The 25,362-nt window shown below is 43.8% G+C and overlaps 1 protein-coding gene across 1 annotated transcript in view; it reads left to right on the forward strand.

Annotated features, from left to right (window-relative positions):
* Positions 1-2,188, forward strand: part of LOC121005463 (transient receptor potential cation channel subfamily V member 6-like) — a 69,581-nt gene extending 67,393 nt beyond the window's left edge. Inside the window, exon 15 of the mRNA XM_040438232.1 lies at positions 1,390-2,188. Within this exon, the coding sequence (XP_040294166.1) occupies positions 1,390-1,621 (232 nt within the window). The 3' untranslated portion in view covers positions 1,622-2,188. The remainder of the gene's footprint in view (positions 1-1,389) is intronic.
* The last annotated feature ends 23,174 nt before the right edge of the window (positions 2,189-25,362 follow it).

A 25,362-nucleotide genomic window follows, 5' to 3' on the forward strand; every position in this document is an offset into this window, starting at 1 on the left:
TGTTTGAAGCTGATTTGGCACCATCACTTCTAGGGAAAGTTAAATGATTGTCAGTTAAAAGAAAAGTGGCCTATTTTGAATAAGTGGAAATTAAAGGGAAAGGATCATGTGTGGAGCTGTAGTTCAGAAAATAGATGTCAGCTCTAGAAGAAAAAATAATGTATTTATTATTTTTGTATAAATATTGTAGTTATTCATATTGCTGATCCAAATTTTCATTTATACTCTTTCTTGTATTGCCTGCCTAGTCTGTGCAGCAAGATGCAGGCACTTTTTGCTCCATGAATAGGATTTTGCTATGATAGAAAAAATGTAATTGATTTTATAGTCTTCAGAATATGATGGCATACGGCCCCTCCTCTAGAGACCAGGGAGCAACATAAGAGCTGTATATAGAGCCTTATCAGTGTGTGTTTAATGTCTAATTTATCTATACCTCCAACGGCTTGCTCTTCAATGATCATGAGATGACTCTGCTGAGATTGTCCCAGTCTATACAGTAAAGCTGACAACAGAGCTGCAGAAAACAGGAGATGACAGCTTGTTATGAGTGGCCACTGTAAAAACTGAAACATCAAAATCTATTTATCTTTATTTTTAACTAATGCAATGAAAATGAATAAGATCTGATACATTTGTTTGAAGCCCAGTGTCCTTATTAAAGTGTTAGAGTATGGTGCCAGAGTATAGGCAGAGATAGTAACATAGTTTATAAGGCTGAAAAAAGACATCTATCCATCCAGTTCAGCCTGTTATCCTGCAAGTTGATCCAGAGGAAGGCAAAAAAAAAACTTTGAGGTTGAAGCCAATTTTCCTCACTTTATGGGAACAAATTCCTTCCCAACTCCAATCAGGCATCAGAATAACTCCCTGGATCAACGACCCCCCTCTAGTAGCTATAGCTTGTAATATTATTACACTCCAGAAATACATCCAGGCCCCTCTTGAACTCTTTTAGTGAACTCACCATCACCACCTCCTCAGGGTCTATTAAAGTAAAAGCACACTTCAAATTGTAGTCCTCCTAAATTTTCAGTCACATATCAATATAGTTTAATGATATCAAGTTGATATAGTGGGTTATTAGTTAGCACCCAAATCTAGGGTTTGAACCCATCTAGGGACAATGCATCTCCTTCGTTTGATTGTGAAGGTGTATACCCACACTATCAAAATATAATTTACACACAGGTGAACTGTCTTCCTATGACAGTCGGCTCCTGTGTGGATATACATAAGAAAACTAGGTGATCCCAACTGGCCACAGTGAGTGGTGTGATTAAGATTTGAGTACATCTCTGCCAAATATCTTGGTCCTATATGGGAAATAAAGGTAAATCATATTCAGGCCTGCAAAATATGTTCTGAATTATTTTACTATTTCTCTAGCGTGGAAGAGCGGAAGTGGCACTCATACCACCTATATGAAGTCAGCGGGTCATCAAGTGATGATGAATCAGATGAAGACATGCCGCCTCAGAAGTCACAAGAGAGGAATCCAGGCCTAGATTCCCAAGAGGCGATCAGAACAGTTACTGTTGATGGAACTGAAGATAAAGACAGAGCAAAAGTTGATCAAAATGACAATGCCGTTTGGCAAGCAGAGATATATGAGCTTTAAGAGTTTTGAATTAATCGACAGGGTGTATCAAATACAATGGTGCAAAATGATAGCCTCAGCATTCATAATAAAATACAAACTTATCAACATGAAAAGACACACTACCTATCCAAGTTTCATCTATAAATGTTTGATAAGAGATCTGTTAGTGACACCACAGATGTCTAGGCAGTAGTCCAGTACGGTCCAGATGCGTGCCAGCATGTTCTCAGATACGGACTCCACTTTTTCAGCGATTAGTCATCTCAGGTCATTCAGACCAGTGGCTAGGGAGTGAAGGAGGGCAAATAAACTGAGTTCTTGATGTAGCCCAACAGAAAGAAATCACAGGGTGTTAAATTTGGTGATGGTGGAGACCTGCGCAGTATTGGTCATTTGTTAATTCCAGCACGGCCGATCCAATGTTCCAGTAGGGTTTCATTCAGGTATCTGTGAAAGTCCAACTGGAAATGAGGAGAAGCACAATCCTGCTGATGGACTCTGTTTGGCAGATCTTCCTCTATCTGTGGCATAAGCCATTTCCTTAACAATTCCAGGTCAGAACGGCCAATGACAGTGTCTTCCATAAAAAAAAGAAACTTCCATTAACGAAAGAACCAAAATGTCTCAAGAGAAAATTGCCTTGCTTAGCTGCCTGGCCTTTGTACTGGAGTACTTTTTGTGGTGCTCTTTATCATTAGGGAGACCAAACAATATTCATCAGCCTCTGCTTCCCCAGAAGTGCAGATGATGACTGCACATGCACCAATGAGGTCATCTACCACCAGGAAGAGGAAACTCACTGCTTTGTTTAGGTGGAGGATAACATCATCAGCGCATGCACAGTAGTCATCTGCACTGCTGGGAAGCAGAAGCTGATTTAAAGCGCTTGCACAGATAGTATAAGTTGTGGCTCAGGCAATCAAGGCGAGGGGGAGCGCTGTTGCTCCAAGGGGCTCAGGCCTGCCAACACCAACATAATTAACATATTAATAAAAAGTGAATTTACACAGGAACAGCAAGATTTAGGCTGGTTTCACACGGGCGTTGCGGAAAAAGATGCGATTGCTTTGCGGAAACATGCACGATTTTTCCGCGCGAGTGCAAAACATTGCAATGTATTTTGCACGCGCGTGAGAAAAATTGGCATGTTTGGTACCCAGACCCAAACCCGGACTTCTTCACAGAAGTTCGGGTTTGGGTTAGGTGTTGTGTAGATTGTATTATTTTCCCTTTATAACATGGTTATAAGGAAAAATAATAGCATTCTTTATACAGAATCCATAGTACAATTAGGCTGGAGGGGTTAAAAATAATTTAACTCACCTTAATCCACTTGATCGCTTAGCCCGGCATCTCTTCTGTCTTCTTCTTTAAGGAATAGGACCTTTGATGACGTCACTGCGCTCATCACATGGTCCATCACATGATCTTTTTACCATGGTGATGGATCATGTGACGGACCACGTGATGAGTGCAGTGACGTCATCAAAGGTCCTTTTCCTGTGCACAGCAAAGAAGAAGACAGAAGAGAAGCCGGGCTGCGTGATCAAGTGGATTAAGGTGAGTTATATTATAAAAAAAAAAAAATGTAACCCCTCCAGCCCTATTGTACTATGCATTCTGTATTAAGAATGCTATTATTTTCCCTTATAACCATGTTATAAGGGGAACTAATAATGATCGGGTCCCCATCCCGATTGTCTCCTAGCAACCATGCATGAAAATCGCACCGCATCTGCACTTGCTTGCGGATGCTTGCGATTTTCACGCAGCCCTATTCACTTCTATGGGGCCTGCGTTAAGTAAATAAATTGCAGAATATAGAGCATGCTGCGATTTTCACGCAACGCACAAGTGATGCGTTAAAATCACCGCTCATGTGCACAGCCCCATAGAAGTGAATGGGTCCGGATTCAGTGCGGGTGCAATGCATTCACGTCACGCATTGCACCCACGTGGAAAACTTGCTTGTGTGAAAGAGGCCTTATTCATCAGGAACAACAATATTTGGCATTATGCCTAGCTGATGCAGTACCCCAAAATGCCACTGCTAAGGGTTAACTAATATAACACTATACTGTCAACCCCTTGGATACCGCAGGTTTTTTCATTTTTTCGTTTTCATTTTTCTACCCTATATTCCTGGAGCCATAACTTTTTTATTTTTCCGTTCATATATCCATATGGGGCATGTTTTTTTGTGGGACAAGTTGTACTTTCGAATGCCACCATTTAATATGGCATACAATGTAGTGGGAAGAAGAGAAAAAAAATACAAATGGGTGGAATGAAAAAAAAAAAATGCAATTACTCAACCATTTTACCGGTTTTGTCCCTACAATGTTCCCTTTGCAGCAAAACTGACCTGTCCCCTTCATTCTCTGGGTCAGTATGATTGCAACGATATCATATATGTATAGTTTTTGTATGTTTAAATAGTGTAAAAATCTATTAAAACCTTGAAAAAATAAATTTTACATCACCATATTCTGACCCCCATAACTTTTTTATAGTTACAGTATGTCTACTGAGCCGTGTGGGGGCTAATTTTTTGCGGGACGATCAGTAGTCTGTATTGATACCATTTTGGAGTGTTTGTAACTTTTTTATAACATTTTCTTACATTTTTTGGTTAAGAGAAACGATGAAAAAATTGGTCATTTTGATACTTTTTTCCATTTGCAATATTGGAAAAATATTTTTTATATTTCAATAGTACATTTTTGGATGCGGTGATTCACATGATGTTTATATTTTTTGTTATTTATGTATTTATTACTTTATTCTATGGAAAGGGGGTGGTTTCAAATATTTTTTTTTTCTTACTTTTTTAAATGTTTTTGTAGCCAATGTTTGAGGCTACAAGACTCATTATTTTTTTCCCCCTCAATATTACCATGTTCTATAGAGAAGCATGGTAATAGCTAAATTGCTCATTTCTTATGTTAGCCTGTATTGTGCACGTTTATGGCAGAGAAACCTTACTGTTGTGAGAAGGAACGTTGCCAGCGCACCTTTCCATGCTTTGAGATGGTTTGGTCAGCTGTATATTAAATCTGCACCCCTCAGCAATTAGTAGAAGCATTTAACAAGATGCTCATTGCCAGCCTTAGGTTTTGCAGAAAGACTTTAGAGAGACAGAGAGAAGAAGCAGTACTGCCCTATCATTGCTGTTGTCTCTACATTCCTATTAGGCCTCATGCACATGACCGTTCCATTTTTTTTGCGGTCCGCAAATTGCGGATTCGCAAAACACGGCCCATTGTAGAAATGCCTATTCTTGTCCGCAAAACAGACAAGAATAGGACATGTTGTATTTGTTTTGCGGGGCCACGGAACGGAGCAACGGATGCGGACAGCACCCAGCCCTATTGAAGTGAATAGGTCCGCACCCGAGCCGCAAAAACTGTGGCTCGGATGCGTACCAGAACAACGGTCGTGTGCATAATGCCTTAGGGATGTATTTCACTGTTATATGCCTTGGAACTGAGCCTTGTTATTGCCGGATTGACTACTGCCCTTATTCTGCACTTTAGTAAAGAGAGACTTATTTATTGATACCAACTGACCTGGCTACTGACTCCACTTTACATGAGCTGCTGCATCCACACTCATGCTTTGCATATTGCCAAACACCTAACATCAAGGGCACCTCAACTACCATCAGGTAGGAGCTCCAATACCAGGGTGTGTCTCAAGAAAAGTAAGGGTGAGCCTTCCAGTCGCTGCACGGCCCCAGGGAGAGCCAGTTTGAGGATTGCTACTGTGAACTGTGGGTACTACTGCCACCAACATAGCAACTACCACACTTCCTATCCTCTGTTCCCCTCTCCTAGGAGTGCTGTTTTAATGGGGTTGATCCTGCTGACAGATGCTCTTTAAAATGCCATAAATGGCAGCAATTATATTATAATACTAGCTGAAGGACTCGGCTTTGCACAGGTATATTTCATCTATTTCATTTAATGTTTGTGTGTTGTTAAAAGATATCGACAGTATCCACTATAACAGTGACATCTACAGTACCCCGCCCCCTTAACAGTGACCTCCACAGCCCCCCACAGTGACCCGTCTCCTTAAAATGGGACCTCCACAGCAGCCCAACCCATTAACTTTGACCTTCACGGCAGCATGCACCTTAAACAGTGAGTTCCACAGCACCCCACCCCCTTGACAGTGACCTCCACAGGGGCCCGCCCCCTTAACAGTGACCTCTACAACACCCGCCCCTTAACACTGACCATAGGTTATAGTCCCCTTAACTGTGACCTCCACCATTCCCGGCCCCCTTAACAGAGACCTCCACAATGACTGCCCCTTTAACAGTGACTGCCACAGTACCCCGCTCCCTTAACAGTGCCCCCCACTGTACCCCGCTCCCTTAACATTGACCTCACAGTACCCCGTTGCCCCTTTTAATAGTGGCCTACACAGTCCCCTCCTCCCTTAACAGTGACCTCCACAGTGGCTTACCCCTTAACAGTAACATCCACAGTGCCCTCCCCTTTAACATTGACCTCCACAGCGGACACCCCTTTATTAGTGACCTCCACAGCACCCCGTCTACTTAACAGTGATTTCCACAATATCCTGCCCCCTTAACAGTGACCTCCACAGAGCTTTGTTCCATTAAAATGTGACCTCCACAACACCCCACCCCCTTAACAGTGACCTCTACAGCACCCCGCCCCTTAACACTGACATCCATAGTGGACCATTCCCTTAACAATGACCTCCACCGCAGCCTGCCCCTTTATAAGTGACCTCCACCGCAGCCTGCCCCTTTATTAGTGACATTCACAGTACCCCGTCTCCTTAACAGTGATTTCCACAACACCACACCCCTTAACAGTGGCCTCTACAGCAATCTGCCCCTTAACCAGGGGCGTAACGATCGCGGTCGCAGGGAGTGCGACTGCGACCGGGCCCGGCGGGGGGAGGGGGCCCGCTGTACTAACATGTAATGAAGCGCTGTGAAGGGGCCCGGCATGAAGTACAGTGACAATGCCGGGCCCCGTCAGGGCGCTCCATTACATGTTTAATATGAGGCAAGGTGGGGGAGGTTTGCGCAGAGGGGGTGGGAGGAAGAGGGAGGACGCGCGCACTCACTCACATACACTCGGCCCGGCAGTTCTTGTCACTGCCGGGCTGTCTCCAGATCATCAGTGAAGCAGGAGCTCTAGCGCTCCCTCTGCTGGCCGCACATCGGGCTGCTGGCTGTGGGAGGAGCTCTGAAGGCCCGGGAAACTGCCTTTAGTACAGCCAGCAGCGCGATGTGAGTGTGGCAGCGCAACATCAGGGAAGAGGGTAAGTATGTGTTTTTTTTTTATTTTCCTAACACTGCAGACTGGGGGCAAAGGGGAAGGGGGGGGGGGTTGATGGGCACAACTAGAGTGAGGGGGCACAAAAGTGGGCATCTCTACTGAGGGGGCACCTAATCTGCCATAACTACTGTGAGGGGGGCACATAATCTGGCATAACCACTGTGAGGGGCACATATGTGGGCATATCTAATGTGAGGGGCACATAATCTGGCATAACCACTGTAGGGGGGGCACATATCTGGCATAACTACTGTGAGGGGGGCACATATAAAGGCATAACTATGAGATGGCACATATAAAGGCATAACTACTGTGAGGGGGGCACATAATCTGGCATAACCACTGTGAGGGGCACATATGTGGGCATATTTAATGTGAGGGGCACATAATATGGCATAACCACTGTAGGGGGCACATATCTGGTCATAACTACTGTGAGGGGCACATAGTCTGGCATAACTACTGTGAGGGGGAACATATCTGGCCATATCCACTGTGAGGGGCACATATCTGGGCATAACTACTGTGAGTGGGCACATATCTGGGCATAACCACTGTGAGCGGGCACATATCTGGGCATATCCACTGTGAGGGGCACATATCTGGGCATATCCACTGTGAGGGGCACATATCTGGCATAAATACCGTGAGGGGGCATATATTTGGCATAACTACTGTTAGGGGGCACATATTTGGCATAACTACTGTGAGGGGCACATATCTGGGCATAACTACTGTGACAGGAACAAAGGTGGGCATAACTGCTGTGAGGGGCCACAAGAAGGACATAACTTTTGTGAAGGGACCACAAGGTGGGCTTAATTACTGTGAAAGGCCACAAGATGGGCATTACTACTGTGAGGGGCCACAATGTGGACATTAGTACTGTGTGGTAGCACTTAGGGGAAATGTCCTAAATTACCCTGCTATACATTGGCATAGCTCAGTCTACCAGGCCAGCAGAGCGCCCCCAGCTGGTAGTTTCACAGGGGTAGTCACCATCCCTTCCTTATGTGATTATTCTTTTTTTTTCTATCACCACAGGGACCTTGTTCTGGATCCAGCGGACATCACACCGACGCCAGCGACACCCTGGATGAGGTAGGACCAGATTTTATTAGGACTGGGTGAGTGTAGCCATGCATTGGGCTCTTTCACACGAGCGGATCCCGTGTGGCTAATCTGCTGTGTGAAAGAGAGACAAGCCCCGCTCCGGACAGCAGAAACACCGAGCAGTAACATGATTGATAATGCTCCATGCCTCTCTATGATCGTTTTGCTACAAAATCACGGTGACCACTTTATCTCCCTGTGATTTTTTAGTAAAAAGGTCACAGAGAGGCACGGAGCATTATCAATCGCGTTACTGCTCCGTGTCTCTGCTGTCCGGAATGGGGCTTGGCCCTCATTCACGCAGCGGACTAGCCACACGGGAAAGCCATTAGTAAGAAAATCTGCCGCTTCTTTATAAAAATCGGGGGGTAGGGGGGCCCCGATACAAAGTTTGCACTGGGGCCCATAACACTCTAGTTACGCCACTGCCCTTAACACTGACCTCCATAGTGGACCATCCCCTAAACTGTGACCTCCAGAGCAGCCTGCCCCTATGGTGGCCAGAGGTCCGGTTTTAGGGCGGACAGTCCGTGTTCTGTCTTCTTACACGTTCACACAGTGTGCAGTCTGACATTCAGCATAAACCATTCCTGTCTTCCAAATAAGAGGACTGTTCTTTGTAGTCTAACTTGTTTATTGGTCAACAGGTTGTACTCTTTGCGCGATGCACGTGAGTGAGAGATTGCACAAGTGTGCGTTAAAACAGATATGCTTTTACAAGGATGGTGGAGTTTAAGAAGGAGATATGCAGAAGGACAGCTCTGCTGATGTGTCCTGGTGACTGGAGATTTCTCTTTCCCAGGATGCTTTGCACTCCCACAATGCTTTGCACCACCCACAATGCAGCAGTCTTTGTAATAGGAAAAACAAAGTGTAATACAACTTAACACCACTAGATGGTGCTAAAACTACACTAATCACTACAGCAATACCAAAACTGAGGCAGATGTGATCTGTAATGACTCTCAGACTCTGCTGGGCAGAACAGTCCAGCTTTTAGACTCCCTTTCCTCGATCCGGCGCAGGGCCTGGACGGACACAGGGATGTCCTTTTGAACAGCTCACTCTCAGACAGCAGCACTGTGCTGTCTGAGCGTGAGCTGCAGTCAGAAAGTCACCCTCCCTTCCGCCCCTGCAGCTGACAGAAGTTGATTTTTACCTTCATTTTTTCAATCCCTGCCGGTTGCGGAGTGGCCTAACCGGGTCAGGGGCATGGCTTAGCGGGAGTGGGGACAGGGTTTTTAAGTCAGTCTTTTGAGGGCCACACTACCTGCCCCTGAAATGTGACCTCCACAGCACTCCGCTCCCTTAACAGTGTCATCCACAGCGCCCTGCCCCTTTAAAGCTGACCTACAGCAGTGAAGAAAAATGGCTCGGTTGTTATGGAAACCTGGTGTAAAACTGTGTGTATGTGGAGACCAAGGGCCTGCGAGCTTCTATTAGCTAATGCATTTTTTGGGAATATCTCAGGAACGGTACTTGCTAGAGAGCTGATACACCTAGCTTTATATACTAGATAAAAGTATTCACATTTTCAAGGTCTGCATATATCTTAGCACCTGCAAATTGCTACTGATTATGTTCTTCAGATTTGCTCCAGCGCAGGTCACTTTGTTGACATTTACAGAATGACATGTAAAGCTCCCAAAACACCCCGCATAGCTGCCAGCCGACACCTACTTCTCCCATTCTCCACCCACACACGTACACACATGCACGCTAACTTTCATGTGTTTTCAATGTGGAGATGGAATTACATGTAGAGAATAGAGATCTATTCGGGAAACCTTCATAAGACAGTAGCCCGATCTGCCAAAATCGGAGAGATTGGCTGACTTCCTTTAATGTGTATGGACAATATCAAGAAAGGGTAGAGAGTCTGGGGGCTGAGGACTTTGAAAGTTCTTGTTAAAGTGATGGCATATTGCCAGAATATGTCTTCATGTCCAATCGGTGGGGGTCTGACTGTCAGTGCCTCCGCTGATCCTGGGAATCAGCCACAGCGAATGGGTCAGTGCTGTTGTTTCCTACAGTACATACTCGGCACTACAGAGCACTAACTAACTGTGCTGGGAATAGATCTGAGGCTTCAGTGCTGATAAGTAGTGTTACCAATTTATTACCGGGACCAATGAGGGTCTTAAGTAGATAGTGAGCACTATGGGGATCATTTACTATTCTGGAATACGCATAAATTAGACATATTTCAGGCACAGGTGGCGGCTCAGCGGTTAGTTGTGCTGCTATCTGTGACTTCGCCTCGCTCAAGCCAGTTCAAAAATTGGTGGCGTGGCGGGGAAGGGGTCGGGCCCGCAGGTCCGTCTCATTCGTCATTTTCTACTCCTGTTTTAGGCATAGAAAATTGTATAAATGCAAGACAGTTCGGAAGCTGTCTTACATTTAGAACTGCGGCTGGATGCGCCTAAATTATGGAGAGGCCGGTGCCTCTTGATAACTTAGGCGGATGAACCGCCAGCACAGGGGCTTAATAAGACCGGCATCTAAAACGTCAGTCTTAGGATACTTTCACACTTGTGGCAGAGTGATCCGGCAAGCAGTTCCGTCGCCGGATCTGCATGCAAACGGACAGCATTTGTAGATGCATCCGGATGCGGATACGTCTTACAAATGCATTGCTAGAACGGATCCGTCTCTCCGGATGTCATCCGGGGAAACGGATCCATTATACAGTATTTTTTTTTTTTTCACATGCGCAGACCGAAAGGACTGATCCAGCATTGCGGTATTTTAATGCCGGATCCGGCAATAATACATTTCAATTAAAATTAATGCCGGATCCGGCATTCCGGCAACTGTTCCGGAATTTTGGACGGAGATAATACCGCAGCATGCTGCGGTATTTCCTCCGTCCAAAACGCCATTCAGAATACATGGGGATAAATCTGATTAGTTCTTTTCCAGTATTGAGCCCCTATGACGAAACTCGGTGCCGGAAAAGAAAATTGCTAGTGTGAAAGTACCCTGAATAAATGTGCCCCTGTATGTTTATATTACACTCCTCAATACTAAAATTACACAAAGAAGGACAAGCTGTAAGATTCTTCAAATCGAGGAAGTAGTAGGTGTCGCTAAGATCTACAAATTATCACATATTCAAGCACCTAGCTCCAATATGTGGGGGGAGCACAAAAGCCAGATTGAAAGCCAAATTTTTTATTAGCCGCGTGATACCACAAAAATCTAATTAATTAGTGTAGGATGATTGATCAATGCCTCCAGTTCGTTGATGTGCCAGTTATCACTTGTCACAAACTAAGAGGAACAGAATCCTTAAGCTTAAAGGGGTTCTCCAGGAATTATGAAAATGAAACTACGTAAATATTACTTTATTATAAATATATTCCCAAATGCATTTCATTAGTTGTAATAGCTAATTTTGTCTGGGGTCCAATCACCAGGAGAAATAAAATGGCCGCCGTCCTATTAGTACACACAAAACCTGTCCTAATCGCACAGCAGGGTAAGTTACTTCACAACACTGAGCTACAGAACTGCCTCATAATCCTCTCTGCTTTTCTTGACAGAGATTATGATCCTGAACACAGTTAATAAGATCTTCAGCTGAATCTCTGTAGGAATGGAGTTCATCAGAGGAGACATGAAGTACAGAGAGGAGGGTGGGTGTAATGAGCAGCAGCACTTGTATGCAGTCTCCATTACCACAGTCTATCCTGTCCATCCTCTCTGTACTTCATGTCTCCTCATGAACTTCATTCCTACGGAGATTCAGCTGAAGATCTTATCAGCTGTATTCAGGATCATAATCCCTGACAAGCAGAGAGGAGGATGAGGCAGTTCTTTACCTCAGTGTTGTGAAGTAACTTGCCCTGCTGTGATTAGGACGGGTTTTGTCTGTACTAATAGGACGGTGGCCATTTTATTGCCCCTGATAATTGCTCTTAAAACAAAATGAGCCATCATAACTAATGTAATGTATTTGGGATAATATTTATAATAAAGTAATATGTAAGTATTTTCATTTTTTTTTTTTATTCCCGGAGAACCCTTTTAAGGCTGTATTAGACTGTGTGATCATGTAGGCAATTGTCGGGTTGGAGGTGTTCCTTCCTGACAATCGTTGGCAGCATTGGATACTGCATTATTTACATGCAGTGATCTCCTCCATAGTACGGGGAGTAACGATCACTAGTGCCATCGCTCATCCCCATACTGACTAGTTGTTTGCCGGCAGCAGATGGTAATTAGATAGGACAATCTGCCGCCGGCAAACGATGATTTTTAAACCAGATCTGGATTGCTCAATGAATGTGCTCATTCATCGTGCAATTGGCAGCAGTTATACACTGCCAGATCATCGCTAACAAGCGTTACTACGAACGCTTGTTAGCGATGATCTGGCAGACTATCTGCCAGTGTAATACATCCTTTAGAGACCTTGGTTTATCAATCTGTCAGCTAGCTTGAGTGTCCCAGGGGTTGGAAGAATAATGACAAACTGTTTAGGAGAATGGCACGTAGTGATCCATTCTGTACTGCAAATGAAACTGGAAGTCACATACGAAGCCTAAGGCAGCAAACTGTGTCTACACAAACCAATAGATGGTGTTGGCACAACATTAGATGTTCTATTGACCTCACACCACTGTTTTCAAAAGCTATCATGGTGCACATCAAGACGGCGATGAAGGCTGGAATGGAGGTTTATCCTTTTCAGGGATGATTCCTGCTTTTGTCTCAGACACAATGATAGCTAGAGATAACATGGGCAAAGCCATGAAGAAGCTTTTACAAAGGAATGTCATACCACTCCTATTCCCAGGATTATAGTGTAGGGTTGCATAATGTACTGTAGCTGGACCCCTCTTGTCTTCATTTCATGTAAACAAATAGCTCGGCATTACATTGATTTGGTTGTGGAACTAGTGGCATAGCCATTTCTCCAAAGCGTCCCAAGAGCCGTTTTTCCACAGGACAATGCCGGGTCGCATGTTGCTCTTAGTACTGTGAGATGTCTTCATGGCCTAAATGTGTCACCATGACCTGCAGCGTCTTTGGACTTGTGTCCCATCGAGGATATCTGACACATCATTGGTAGACAAATGCAAAGGTAGCTGCGAGCAGTGGATCTTGATGATTTGTGTGCCCAAGTGTGTTCAGCATGGCAGAAAATTCCTCTGACAACCATTTATAACCTCACTGCTTATTGCTCTCATACTCAATACTTCATAAATTGAGATGTTTTGAATATCTTAATACATTTTTATCGTTGGCAAATATTTCTGTAATTCCACGACTATTCGTTCCAGGTGTTGCAATTTCAATGTTGAGAAATGTATGTCATCATATATCCAAGGTTAACACAGTGTTTTTTTTATATTATTCCTGCTTGTGCAGCGACCAGTGAGGATCCAAAGCAGAGGATGAGAATGGTAACTGCTCTAGCTTTTCCAGTCAATTACGATGGCTACTATACACTGTTGCTCCATCTGGCCATGCAGAGGAGGTGGGGGGCACCCTTTCTTTCCTCAGGGCATACCCTTATTCTGGGGCGGACTCCTATGTGAAGGTAGTTGGGGTGCCCTTGATAATAGGTGTTTGAATGGGTGCAATGCAAGGGGTGTAAAGTGTAATGGCCAGCGTATGGTGTAGGAGTCAGGAAACCAAGCCAGAGTTAGAAGAATAAATGTCTCTTTTTACTGTAGTGCAACATAGAAGTAGTAGTACTGTACATCCAACTATAGCATAACACAGCTCCAACTGTACACAGCACAATTCTCTGCCATATAGCAGTGTATGGATTTAGGCAAGAATGGGAGTTATGGCCCTCTTTCCTCTTTATCTTAATAAAGTCCTCTAGAAATGGTTTTGTATGGTCCACTGTGGGAAACAGGGTCTTGGTGGCACGTGTGAAGTCTTAACAGTGTCCCTCATTTGCAGAAAGTTCTGTAGTCGAAGATTACCTACTGACTCCTATGCTTGGCCATGCATATTTCAGTTCTCCAATTCTATCTCTTTCTTTCTGTAGTTCTTGCAGTAATACACACAGAGATCAGTTAGTCTCTGAAGTTTTCTTGGGCCTGAGAAGAAGGAGCACATGGATTTTTCTTCCTTCCTCTCTGAAACTCCAGACTAGACTCACCTAAAGGTTAGGGATGGGGTCAGCCCACATCTACCCTTCTACAGGGGCTGAGCCAGGGTTTGTTACCCATGGGTTTGCCATCCATATACACTATACTAGGTTCAATACACAATATGATATAGCAATGAATTACATAACATTTAAAGAATAACTCCGCAAAAATGTTTATTCTCTGACCTGCTAGAAGGGTACATGATGTAATCTGTGATTAATGTAATCTTCTTACCTGTGTCTGTATTCATGAGCTATCCCCTCCCTTCTGATGCTCAGCTGTGTCATGTGACCAACAATCAAACTTTCCAAAGAACACAGCACCTTATGTATGGACAGGAAGTATCCCTATGTATCCCTATGGGAGCCTCAATCTAAGTCTTGAATAGAGATGTAACTGACTTCCTGTCCTGTATCAGTTGGAGATTAGAGTGCTGATCACAGGACACAGCTGAGGATCAGAAGCGAGATTATAACTAACTAATACAGTCACTGATGAGAAGATTGCCTTCACTACAGATTACATCATGCACCTTTCTAACAGGTCATAGGATAAAAACTGTTGTGGGAGTGCTCCTTTAAGTAACAAACCATTTGAAAATACCCCCTACACTACAGTTGAAAAGTGTATGGAGGGAATTTAGGAACGGCCTGTCCGACTTCAAAAAGTTGAAGATTTAGCAAAAGTCCTACATGTGCAAAAGTATGTAGCTTTTTATCCTTTTTCACCACCCTCTTCCTAATTTACTGAAAAGTTGTTCCGACATGGTGGGAAAGGGTATAGGTGTCCCCAGCTCGAAACATTTACTACAATTTACAACAAAAATTGGTGTAAATTAAAGCTGCCATAGATTAAACTTTGTGGGGAGCAGGACAACCACTGAAATGCCACATTTTTTAAGAGGTTTGCCTCTTAAAACGATATTTATGTAGTGGCTAAAATGGGACGACTAAAGCATTGAAATGAATGATTTCGATCACAAATGATTGTGTCACGCTGTAAAACCCAGTAGTCATTGTAAGCTCGTCAGCACTTTACACTCCATGTCTTGAACTGAACTGAAACTTGCATGCACATAGTTTTCATAGACATGATATTTGCACCTTCATGATATGGGCCAAGTACTTAGTGTAACTATCTCAAAATCATAAAAAAACAACGACTTTTAGCCTGCTATACACTAGGGCAGTGATACCCAACCTACAGCTCGCGGGCCAAATGCGGCCCGCAAAGCCGTGTCATGCGACCCACGCAGTGACCAGACTTTATCAGCGCACTAGCGCAGGACGCGCTGCGAACGGCACAGGCAGCAAAGCGATGCTGCCTGTGCCTGCAATCTCCCCGCCCAGCGCAGCCTCCTAGCTAATTTATTCACTGCACTTGCCTCTGTGAAATTGAAGAGAAGCGCCGTAATCTCGCACAGGCGCACTGGCAGAGGCATCGAAGTGCGCATGCACCGTCTTCCTAGCCTCTGCCAGTGCGCCTGTGCGAGATTACGGCGCTTCTCTTCAATTTCACAGAGGCAAGTGCAGTGAATAAATTAGCTAGGAAGCGGCTCTGGGTGGGGGGGATATCTGTGGACGGCACTGAAGGGGGGGATATATCTGTGGACGGCACTGAAGGGGGGATATATCTGTGGACGGCACTGAAGGGGGGGATATCTGTGGACGACACTGAAGGGGGATCTAGGGAGGGCTGTGGGGATGTTGGGGTGTGAGGTCCTGGAGGGGTGTTTGGGTGGGAGCTCTGGAAGGGGTGGGAGGTCCGATAGGTATGTGGGGGTGGGAGATCTGGGAGGGGGGGCCCATAATTTTATTTGCTATGGGGCCCAGTCATTTCTAGCTACGCCCCTGATTGTTAAGATTGGGCGGGCACTGGAGCAATAGAGCGCCCTGCTGTAGGAGAAGCCGGCGGGAGATGAAAGGAGGAGGGGCCAGCTCCTGGTGGTGTCGGGCACACGGCGCAAGCATGGCGGTGGAGGATCTGACTGAAGCCTAAAGACCAGACATCAAGGTAGACCTGCAGAAGAAGGTGACATCGCAGTATGTGATGTATACATGTGTGTAATATATGTAGTGCAGTTTGTGATCATCACATACTGCACTACATACATGTATACATCACATGCCCCTCACAGTAATAATGCCAAGATATGTGCCCTCTTCACAGACGTAATGCTCACACATGCCCCCTCACAGTAGTTATGCCCAGATATATGCCCCCTCACAGTAGTTATGCCAAGATATGTGCCCTCTAACAGTAGTTATGCCCAGATATGTGCCCTCTTCACAGTAGTTATGCCCTGATATGTGCCCTCCTCACAGTAGTTATACCCTGATATGTGCCCCCTCACAGTAGTTATGCCCAGATATGTGCCCCCTCACAGTAGTTATGCCCAGATATGTGCCCCCTCACAGTAGTTATGCCAGATATGTGCCCTCTTCACAGTAGTTATGCTCACTCGTGCCCCCTCACAGTAGTTATGCCCGGATATGTGCCCTCCTCACAGCTCACAGTAGTTATACCCTGATATGTGCCCTCCTCACAGTAGTTATACCCTGATATGTGCCCTCCTCACAGTAGTTATACCCTGATATGTGCCCCCTCACAGTAGTTATGCCAGATATGTGCCCTCTTCACAGTAGTAATGCTCACATGTGCCCCCTCACAGCGTTTGCATTTCTTTCCTGGCAAAGCTACCTGGTTCCGGCCCGCAAAATTTATACCAAGTCTAGGCGGCCCTCAGACGAAAAATGGTAGGGCATCACTGCATTAGGGTATTTACTTTCCGCAGCCTGGTTTGTAGCAGGTTAAATAACTATTCTAGAATGAAGCCACCTGACAACTTTTTCTCCGCAGTTCAATGAAGATAGAGGGATAGATGACTGTCAGACCGGACTAACCACAAGCCAGAGACAATGGGAGAGAGTTATCAAACTGGTGTCAAGGAAAACTGGTTTAGTCGCCCATAGCAACCAATTAGATTGCACCTTTCATTTTCCAAAGGAGCTTTGCAAAAATGAAAGGTGGAATCTGATTGGTTGCTATTGTTAACTAAGATAAGTTTGCTTTACACAAGTTCGGATAAATCTACCCCAATGTCCTGACTGACCCTCTCCGCCGGTCTGGTCGGCTGAATAATTTTCTGTGGCTGCTTATTGCTGGAGGGCTGTCAGTGAGTGTTTAGGTGTAAACTCTGCTGCATTTAACACAAAAACTTGTATTCTGTGCAACAACTTAACCCATAAATTGCAATCAATTACCAGAAATCTTCCAACCACCATTTGCTTCCCTGCATTCAGCCATCGACAAGGAGTTGTAGTTATGGCTAAGAAATTAGTTGATTGTTTTCTAAGGCTTGTTTCCCATTTGCATGTGCCGATCCAGCAGGCTGTTCCGGTCAGGAGCAGCCTGCCAGATCCGGCATGGCTAGACGCTACCGGAATACCATTTGGTCTAATTAACTATAATGGGGCCCCGCAGTGATCCGGGTGCGATCTGGCAAATATGCCGTGAATCGGCCGGACAAATACCACCGCATGCAGTGGTTTTTATCCGTCAATTTCCTGGCATTCTATGCTGGAACAGCCTGCCGGCAGTGTGATAGCAGCCTAACCGTAAGCAAGGCTGTACACTCCTGCAGAAGGTGGTGCCGTAGACAGCCTGGCACTCGAGATGTGCAATCATGAAGGGTAAAGGGAGTTTGTCATCTCCATAATTGGGTTCAAAGTAACCATTTCTCAGGCTTAGAGGACCGGATTTTCACAATAAAGTTTTGATTATGTTTTGGGGCACCAACCCTATATGGCAGTATGCTTTCTTGACAGACTCCCTTGAATATTAATTGTGTAGCAGTATTAGGTAGAAATTGTATAGCACTATTACATGAGTTATAGAGCTGTTATTTGATCACTTCTTGTTGGTATTTTTCGAGCACTGTCTGGTGGTGGCAGCACTTTATTGTATATTATCACTGTTACGGAGAAGATGTGGATCCTCTATGGCTACTCACCAGATTTGTCTTGGAGTTACTCCTTAAAGACTTATCTAAGTGGCCCCTTTAGTGTTTACCCTTAAACCCCTGTACAGGAATCTGAACTCCAGTGCATGGGGAAAGACCAGGCCACTACTTCTTGGAGTAGTCTCTGTTCAGTAGACTGTTGACCCACAGGGGACAAGAGACACCAGTGCAGAGCACCAAGGGATCAGGCAAAGCTGTAGTCAAGGACAGACCGAGGTCAGGGCAGGCAGAGTACATGCAATCTAATAAGCAAACCAAGATCACGGCAAGCAGCTCATGGTCTGCATGGAGACCATGCAGACATCAGGTCAGGAAGTGAAGGATCCAATCCAGAAGTCAGGCAGAAGTCAATACACAGACAGACAAGTTAATGTTACACTTATTACTCAGGCACCCTCCCACAGAAGACAATCCCCTAAATACCCAAGGACAGCCAACCATAGGCTGGAGTTAAATTAGGGATTGAATGCTGGCCTTTTAAGAGACACTGAGAAATCAGGCAAATTAATAGTCAGGGACAGGCTGAGCTCAGGGAAGGCAGAGTATGAGCTGTATGGTAAACAGTCCCAGGTCAGGGCAGGAAGCTAATGGTCAATCTGGAAGTCAGACACAGGTCAAGTTAGGCAGAGGAGCATCAGAATCCAGTATACAGTTGCCAGCCATTGGCTGGTGAAGATTGGGTGTGCTTTGCCCCTTTAAGAACTGGAGGAAACGCATGTGCCCACAAAACTTTCCCATAGATGTCAATAAATATCAGCAGACTATAGGTTTCCATGGTCCATGTGGCTGCTGTAAATCAAATCTTTAAATGCTATTAACAGCAGTTCAGGGTCGCATGTTGTTCTTGGTACTGTGAGATGTCTTCATGGCCTAAACGTGTCACCATGACCTGCAGCGTCTTTGGACTTGTCTCCCATCGAGGATATCTGACACATCATTGGTAGACAAATGCAAAGGTAGCTGCGAGCAGTGGATCTTGATGATTTGTGTGCCCAAGTGTGTTCAGCATGGCAGAAAATTCCTCTGACAACCATTAATAACCTCACTGCTCATGGCTCTCATACTCAATACTTCATAAATTGAGATGTTTTGAACATCTTAATACATTTTTATCATTGGCAAATATTTCTGTAATTCCACGACTATTCCTTCCAGGTGTTGCAATTTGAATGTTGAGAAATGTATGTCATCATATATCCAAGGTTAACACAATGTTTTTTTTATATTATTTCTGCTTGTGCAGCGACCAGTGAGAATCCAAAGCTGAGGATGAGAATGGTAACTGCTCTAGCTTTTCCAGTCAATTACGATGGCTACTATACACTGTTGCTCCATCTGGCCATGCAGAGGAGGTGGGGGGGGGGGGCACCCTTTCTTTCCTCAGGGCATACCCTTATTCTGGGGCGGGCTCCTATGTGAAGGTAGTTGGGGTGCCCTTGATAATAGGTGTTTGAATGGGTGCAATGCAAGGGGTGTAAAGTGTAATGGCCAGCGTATGGTGTAGGAGTCAGGAAACCAAGCCAGAGTTAGAAGAATAAATGTCTCTTTTTACTGTAGTGCAACATAGAAGTAGTAGTACTGTACATCCAACTATAGCATAACACAGCTCCAACTGTACACAGCACAATTCTCTGCCATATAGCAGTGTATGGATTTAGGCAAGAATGGGAGTTATGGCCCTCTTTCCTCTTTATCTTAATAAAGTCCTCTAGAAATGGTTTTGTATGGTCCACTGTGGGAAACAGGGTCTTGGTGGCACGTCTAGCCAGGATATGCCCAAGTGTGAAGTCTTAACAGTGTCCCTCATTTGCAGAAAGTTCTGTAGTCGAAGATTACCTTACTGACTCCTATGCTTGGCCATGCATATTTCAGTTCTCCAATTCTATCTCTTTCTTTCTGTAGTTCTTGCAGTAATACACACAGAGATCAGTTAGTCTCTGAAGTTTTCTTGGGCCTGAGAAGAAGGAGCACATGGATTTTTCTTCCTTCCTCTCTGAAACTCCAGACTAGAATTCACCTAAAGGTTAGGGATGGGGTCAGCCCACATCTACCCTTCTACAGGGGCTGAGCCAGGGTTTGTTACCCATGGGTTTGCCATCCATATACACTATACTAGGTTCAATACACGATATGATATAGTAATGAATTACATAACATTTAAAGAATAACTCCAGCAAAAATGTTTATTCTCTGACCTGCTAGAAGGGTACATGATGTAATCTGTGATTAATGTAATCTTCTTACCTGTGTCTGTATTCATGAGCTATCCCCTCCCTTCTGATGCTCAGCTGTGTCATGTGACCAACAATCAAACTTTCCAAAGAACACAGCACCTTATGTATGGACAGGAAGTATCCCTATGTATCCCTATGGGAGCCTCACTCTAAGTCTTATAAGAATGAATAGAGATGTAACTGACTTCCTGTCCTGTATCAGTTGGAGATCAGAGTGCTGGTCACAGGACACAGCTGAGGATCAGAAGCGAGGTTATAACTAACTAATACAGTCACTGATGAGAAGATTGCCTTCACTACAGATTACATCATGCACCTTTCTAACAGGTCATATGATAAAAACTGTTGTGGGAGTGCTCCTTTAAGTAACAAACCATTTGAAAATACCCCCTACACTACAGTTGAAAAGTGTATGGAGGGAATTTAGGAACGGCCTGTCCGACTTCAAAAAGTTGAAGATTTAGCAAAAGTCCTACATGTGCAAAAGTATGTAGCTTTTTATCCTTTTTCACCACCCTCTTGCTAATTTACTGAAAAGTTGTTCCGACATGGTGGGAAAGGGTATGGTGTCCCCAGCTCGAAACATTTACTACAATTTACAACAAAAATTGGTGTAAATTAAATCTGCCATAGATTAAACTTTGTGTGGAGCAGGGCAGCCACTGAAATGCCACATTTTTTAAGAGGTTTGCCTCTTAAAACGATACCTATGTAGTGGCTAAAATGGGACGACTAAAGCATTGAAATGAATGATTTCGATCACAAATGATTGTGTCACGCTGTAAAACACAGTAGTCATTGTAAGCTCGTCAGCACTTTACACTCCATGTCTTGAACTGAACTGAAACTTGCATGCACATAGTTTTCATAGACATGATATTTGCACCTTCATGATATGGGCCAAGTACTTAGTGTAACTATCTCAAAATCATAAAAAAAACAACGACTTTTAGCCTGCTATACATGAGGGTATTTACTTTCCGCAGCCTGGTTTGTAGCAGGTTAAATAACTATCCTAGAATGAAGCCACCTGACAACTTTTTCTCCGCAGTTCAATGAAGATAGAGGGATAGATGACTGTCAGACCGGACTAACCACAAGCCAGAGACAATGGGAGAGAGTTATCAAACTGGTGTCAAGGAAAACTGGTTTAGTCGTCCATAGCAACCAATTAGATTGCACCTTTCATTTTCCAAAGGAGCTTTGCAAAAATGAAAGGTGGAATCTGATTGGTTGCTATTGTTAACTAAGATAAGTTTGCTTTACACAAGTTCGGATAAATCTACCCCAATGTCCTGACTGACCCTCTCCACCGGTCTGGTCGGCTGAAGAATTTTCTGTGGCTGCTTATTGCTGGAGGGCTGTCAGTGAGTGTTTAGGTTTAAACTCTGCTACATTTAACACAAAAACTTGTATTCTGTGCAACAACTTAACCCATAAATTGCAATCAATTACCAGAAATCTTCCAACCACCATTTGCTTCCCTGCATTTTATCCATCGACAAGGAGTTGTAGTTATGGCTAAGAAATTAGTTGATTGTTTTCTAAGGCTTGTTTCCCATTTGCATGTGCCGATCCAGCAGGCTGTTCCGGTCAGGAGCAGCCTGCCAGTTCCAGCATGGCTAGAAGCTACCGGAATGCCATTCGGTCTAATTAACTATAATGGGGCCCCGCGGTAATCCGGGTGCGATCTGGCAAATATGCCGTGAATCGGCCGGACAAATACCACCGCATGCAGTGGTTTTTATCTGTCAATTTTCTGGCATTCTATGCTGGAGCAGCCTGCCGGCAGTGTGAAAGCAGCCTATCCGTAAGCAAGGCTGTACACTCCTGCAGAAGGTGGTGCCGTAGACAGCCTGGCACTCGAGATGTTTGTCATCTCCATAATTGGGTTCAAAGTAACCATTTCTCAGGCTTAGAGGACCGGATTTTCACAATAAAGTTATGATTATGTTTCGGGGCACCAACCCTATATGGCAGTATGCTTTCTTGACAGACTCCCTTGAATATTAATTGTGTAGCAGTATTAGGTAGAAATTGTATAGCACTATTACATGAGTTATAGAGATGTTATTTGATCACTGCTTGTTGGTATTTTTCGAACACTGTCTGGTGGTGGCAGCACTTTATTGTATATTATCACTGTTACGGAGAAGATGTGGATCCTCTATGTCTACTTACCAGATTTGTCTTGGAGTTACTCCTTAAAGACTTATCTAAGTGGCCTCTTTAGTGTTTACCCTTAAACCCCTGTACAGGAATCTGAACTCCAGTGCATGGGGAAAGACCAGGCCACTACTTCTTGGAGTAGTCTCTGTTCAGTAGACTGTTGACCCACAGGGGACAAGAGACACCAGTGCAGAGCACCAAGGGATCAGGCAAAGCTGTAGTCAAGGACAGACCGAGGTCAGGGCAGGCAGAGTACATGCAATCTAATAAGCAAACCAAGATCACGGCAAGCAGCTTATGGTCTGCATGGAGACCATGCAGACATCAGGTCAGGAAGTGAAGGATCCAATCCAGAAGTCAGGCAGAAGTCAATACACAGACAGACAAGTTAATGTTACACTTATTACTCAGGCACCCTCCCACAGAAGACAATCCCCTAAATACCCAAGGACAGCCAACCATAGGCTGGGGTTAAATTAGGGATTGAATGCTGGCCTTTTAAGAGACACTGAGGGATCAGGCAAATTAATAGTCAGGGACAGGCTGAGCTCAGGGAAGGCAGAGTATGAGCTGTATGGTAAACAGTCCCAGGTCAGGGCAGGAAGCGAATGGTCAATCTGGAAGTCAGACACAGGTCAAGTTAGGCAGAGGAGCATCAAAATCCAGTATACAGTTGCCAGCCATTGGCTGGTGAAGATTGGGTGTGCTTTGCCCCTTTAAGAACTGGAGGAAACGCATGTGCCACAAAACTTTCCCATAGATGTCAATAAATATCAGCAGACTATAGGTTTCCATGGTCCATGTGGCTGCTGTAAAGCAAATCTTTAAATGCTATTAACAGCAGTTAAGGCAACAGAGCTACCACTATAACAATGTACAGAAAAAAAATGATTAAAAAACAGCAGCAAATATAGGTATGTTATTCAGTTTTTAATAATGGAAAAAATATCCAGAAAAATTAAGTAATCATAAAACTTAGAAGCCCCCAACACTACCAGTACATTTCGAATTTTCTCTATTCTTGCAGGATTTTCTCAACTAGCAGAATAACAGGCTGAACTGGATGGACACATGTCTTTTTTCAGCCTTATAAATTATATTACTATGTTAGTTTGCTTTTTTTACACCCTACTGCCAATAGTAAATAGGTTGGAAAAATCAAAGAAATAAAAAAAAAATTTAGTTCAAGAAATGATTAAAAGGAAGTGAGACAAAAGTAGTTCATGGCCTGGTAGCACACCAAAACTATCCCTACAACCAGTACAATTCCATCCATAGCGAATAGCCACAATTCAAAAGATTATATAAGCAACACTATCTTTCCATTTTTATAAAGATATATATTTTTTTTTAATATATCAATTTTTGGTAATTATTTCTTTAAAATGTAACATTTCGCAACCAAAAATGATATTTTTTTATGGTTAGGACATATCTTGGAGGTGCGCCATACAGTAATCTCCCTAAATATAGAACTTAATCAAAAAGTAAAGTTAGGCTTAAATATCAAATTCAAGTTATTCAATATTTCTTCCCAAAAAATTGTAATAGTTTTGGACATGACCATATGTTTTTGATATTGCATTTTTATCTATTTTATGCGCCATGAAGAACTCAATGCGCTCTGAACTTTCATCTATTTATTTGATCTTACTCTCTGACCTATTTTCTGCATGCCATAGTTTGAAATATGTAAATATGGTACAGTATGTCTCCCAGTTGCATAGTTAGTACAGTTAAAAGAGGACATACAGATGTAACAAACATTAACACGACGTGGTATGTTTCCCCGTTGCTACTTTCGGTTAAAAGAGGACATGCTGGTGTAAGAAATTTTAAATTCACACTTAACGCATTAAATACAATACACAGTGGCGTGAACTTTAACTTGAATTTTTCAAGTGTCAAGATCAAGGGGTTATCCCGTGAATAATGTATAAAATGGAAAATCAAACATAATTTAATACATGACAGTCTCTTTCTAACAAAGCTAGAACCAGCCCTGTAACTCACATGGATCCAGAGATCTCCACATTCATTGCTCCAATTGTTCGGCTATATTTATTTCAAGCTGTCAGCTTAGAGGATGTGTCCTTTCTCAGGAGTCCTTTCTGCTGCAGCTGGTGGCAGCTGAAGGATGGAACTGAGCGTGTGCTTCCAACTCAATGAGCAGGACAGAGAAATTAGAAAAAGAGCAAACAGCAGGTGGCGCTATACAGACAGATTTAATTTAATTGAATAGCTCAGTAGCTATAATAAAATTGTAATTACATGTAATCAGTATTCAGACCCAGGTGCTGGTTTGAAGAATGTAGAATACGTTTGTGGGACAACACTTTTAATGTTTATCTGTATGTTCATCATCAAGTTCAATGAGGAGATAGGAGAAAATGTGGATGAAGGGAAGGATCATAGGTAAAATGTATAATTTTGTATCGCCCTATTGACTGGAGGAACATAAAAAGACACCAGCCAATCTGCCCTAAGAAGGAAATAAATCCCCTCCTGATCTGAAGAGGCAATCATATGGAATAAATATTCAAAACCAGCTCATCAGGTAGCTAATTCCACAGATTCGAAAGTCATACTGTAAAGAACCAGCTCTTGAGTTGACTATTTCACAAATCTTTAGTTCCTACACCAAAGAGCCTGCTCCTGGGGTGACTATGTAATAGATTCACAGCTCTTACTGCAAAGAACCATCTCCTGAGTTGACTATGTAATAGATTCACAGCTCTTACAGCAAAGAACCAGCTCTTGAGGTGACTACATAAAAGATTTACAG

Source organism: Bufo bufo, chromosome 6, assembly GCF_905171765.1.
Source record: "Bufo bufo chromosome 6, aBufBuf1.1, whole genome shotgun sequence".
Taxonomy (NCBI): Eukaryota; Metazoa; Chordata; class Amphibia; order Anura; family Bufonidae; genus Bufo; species Bufo bufo.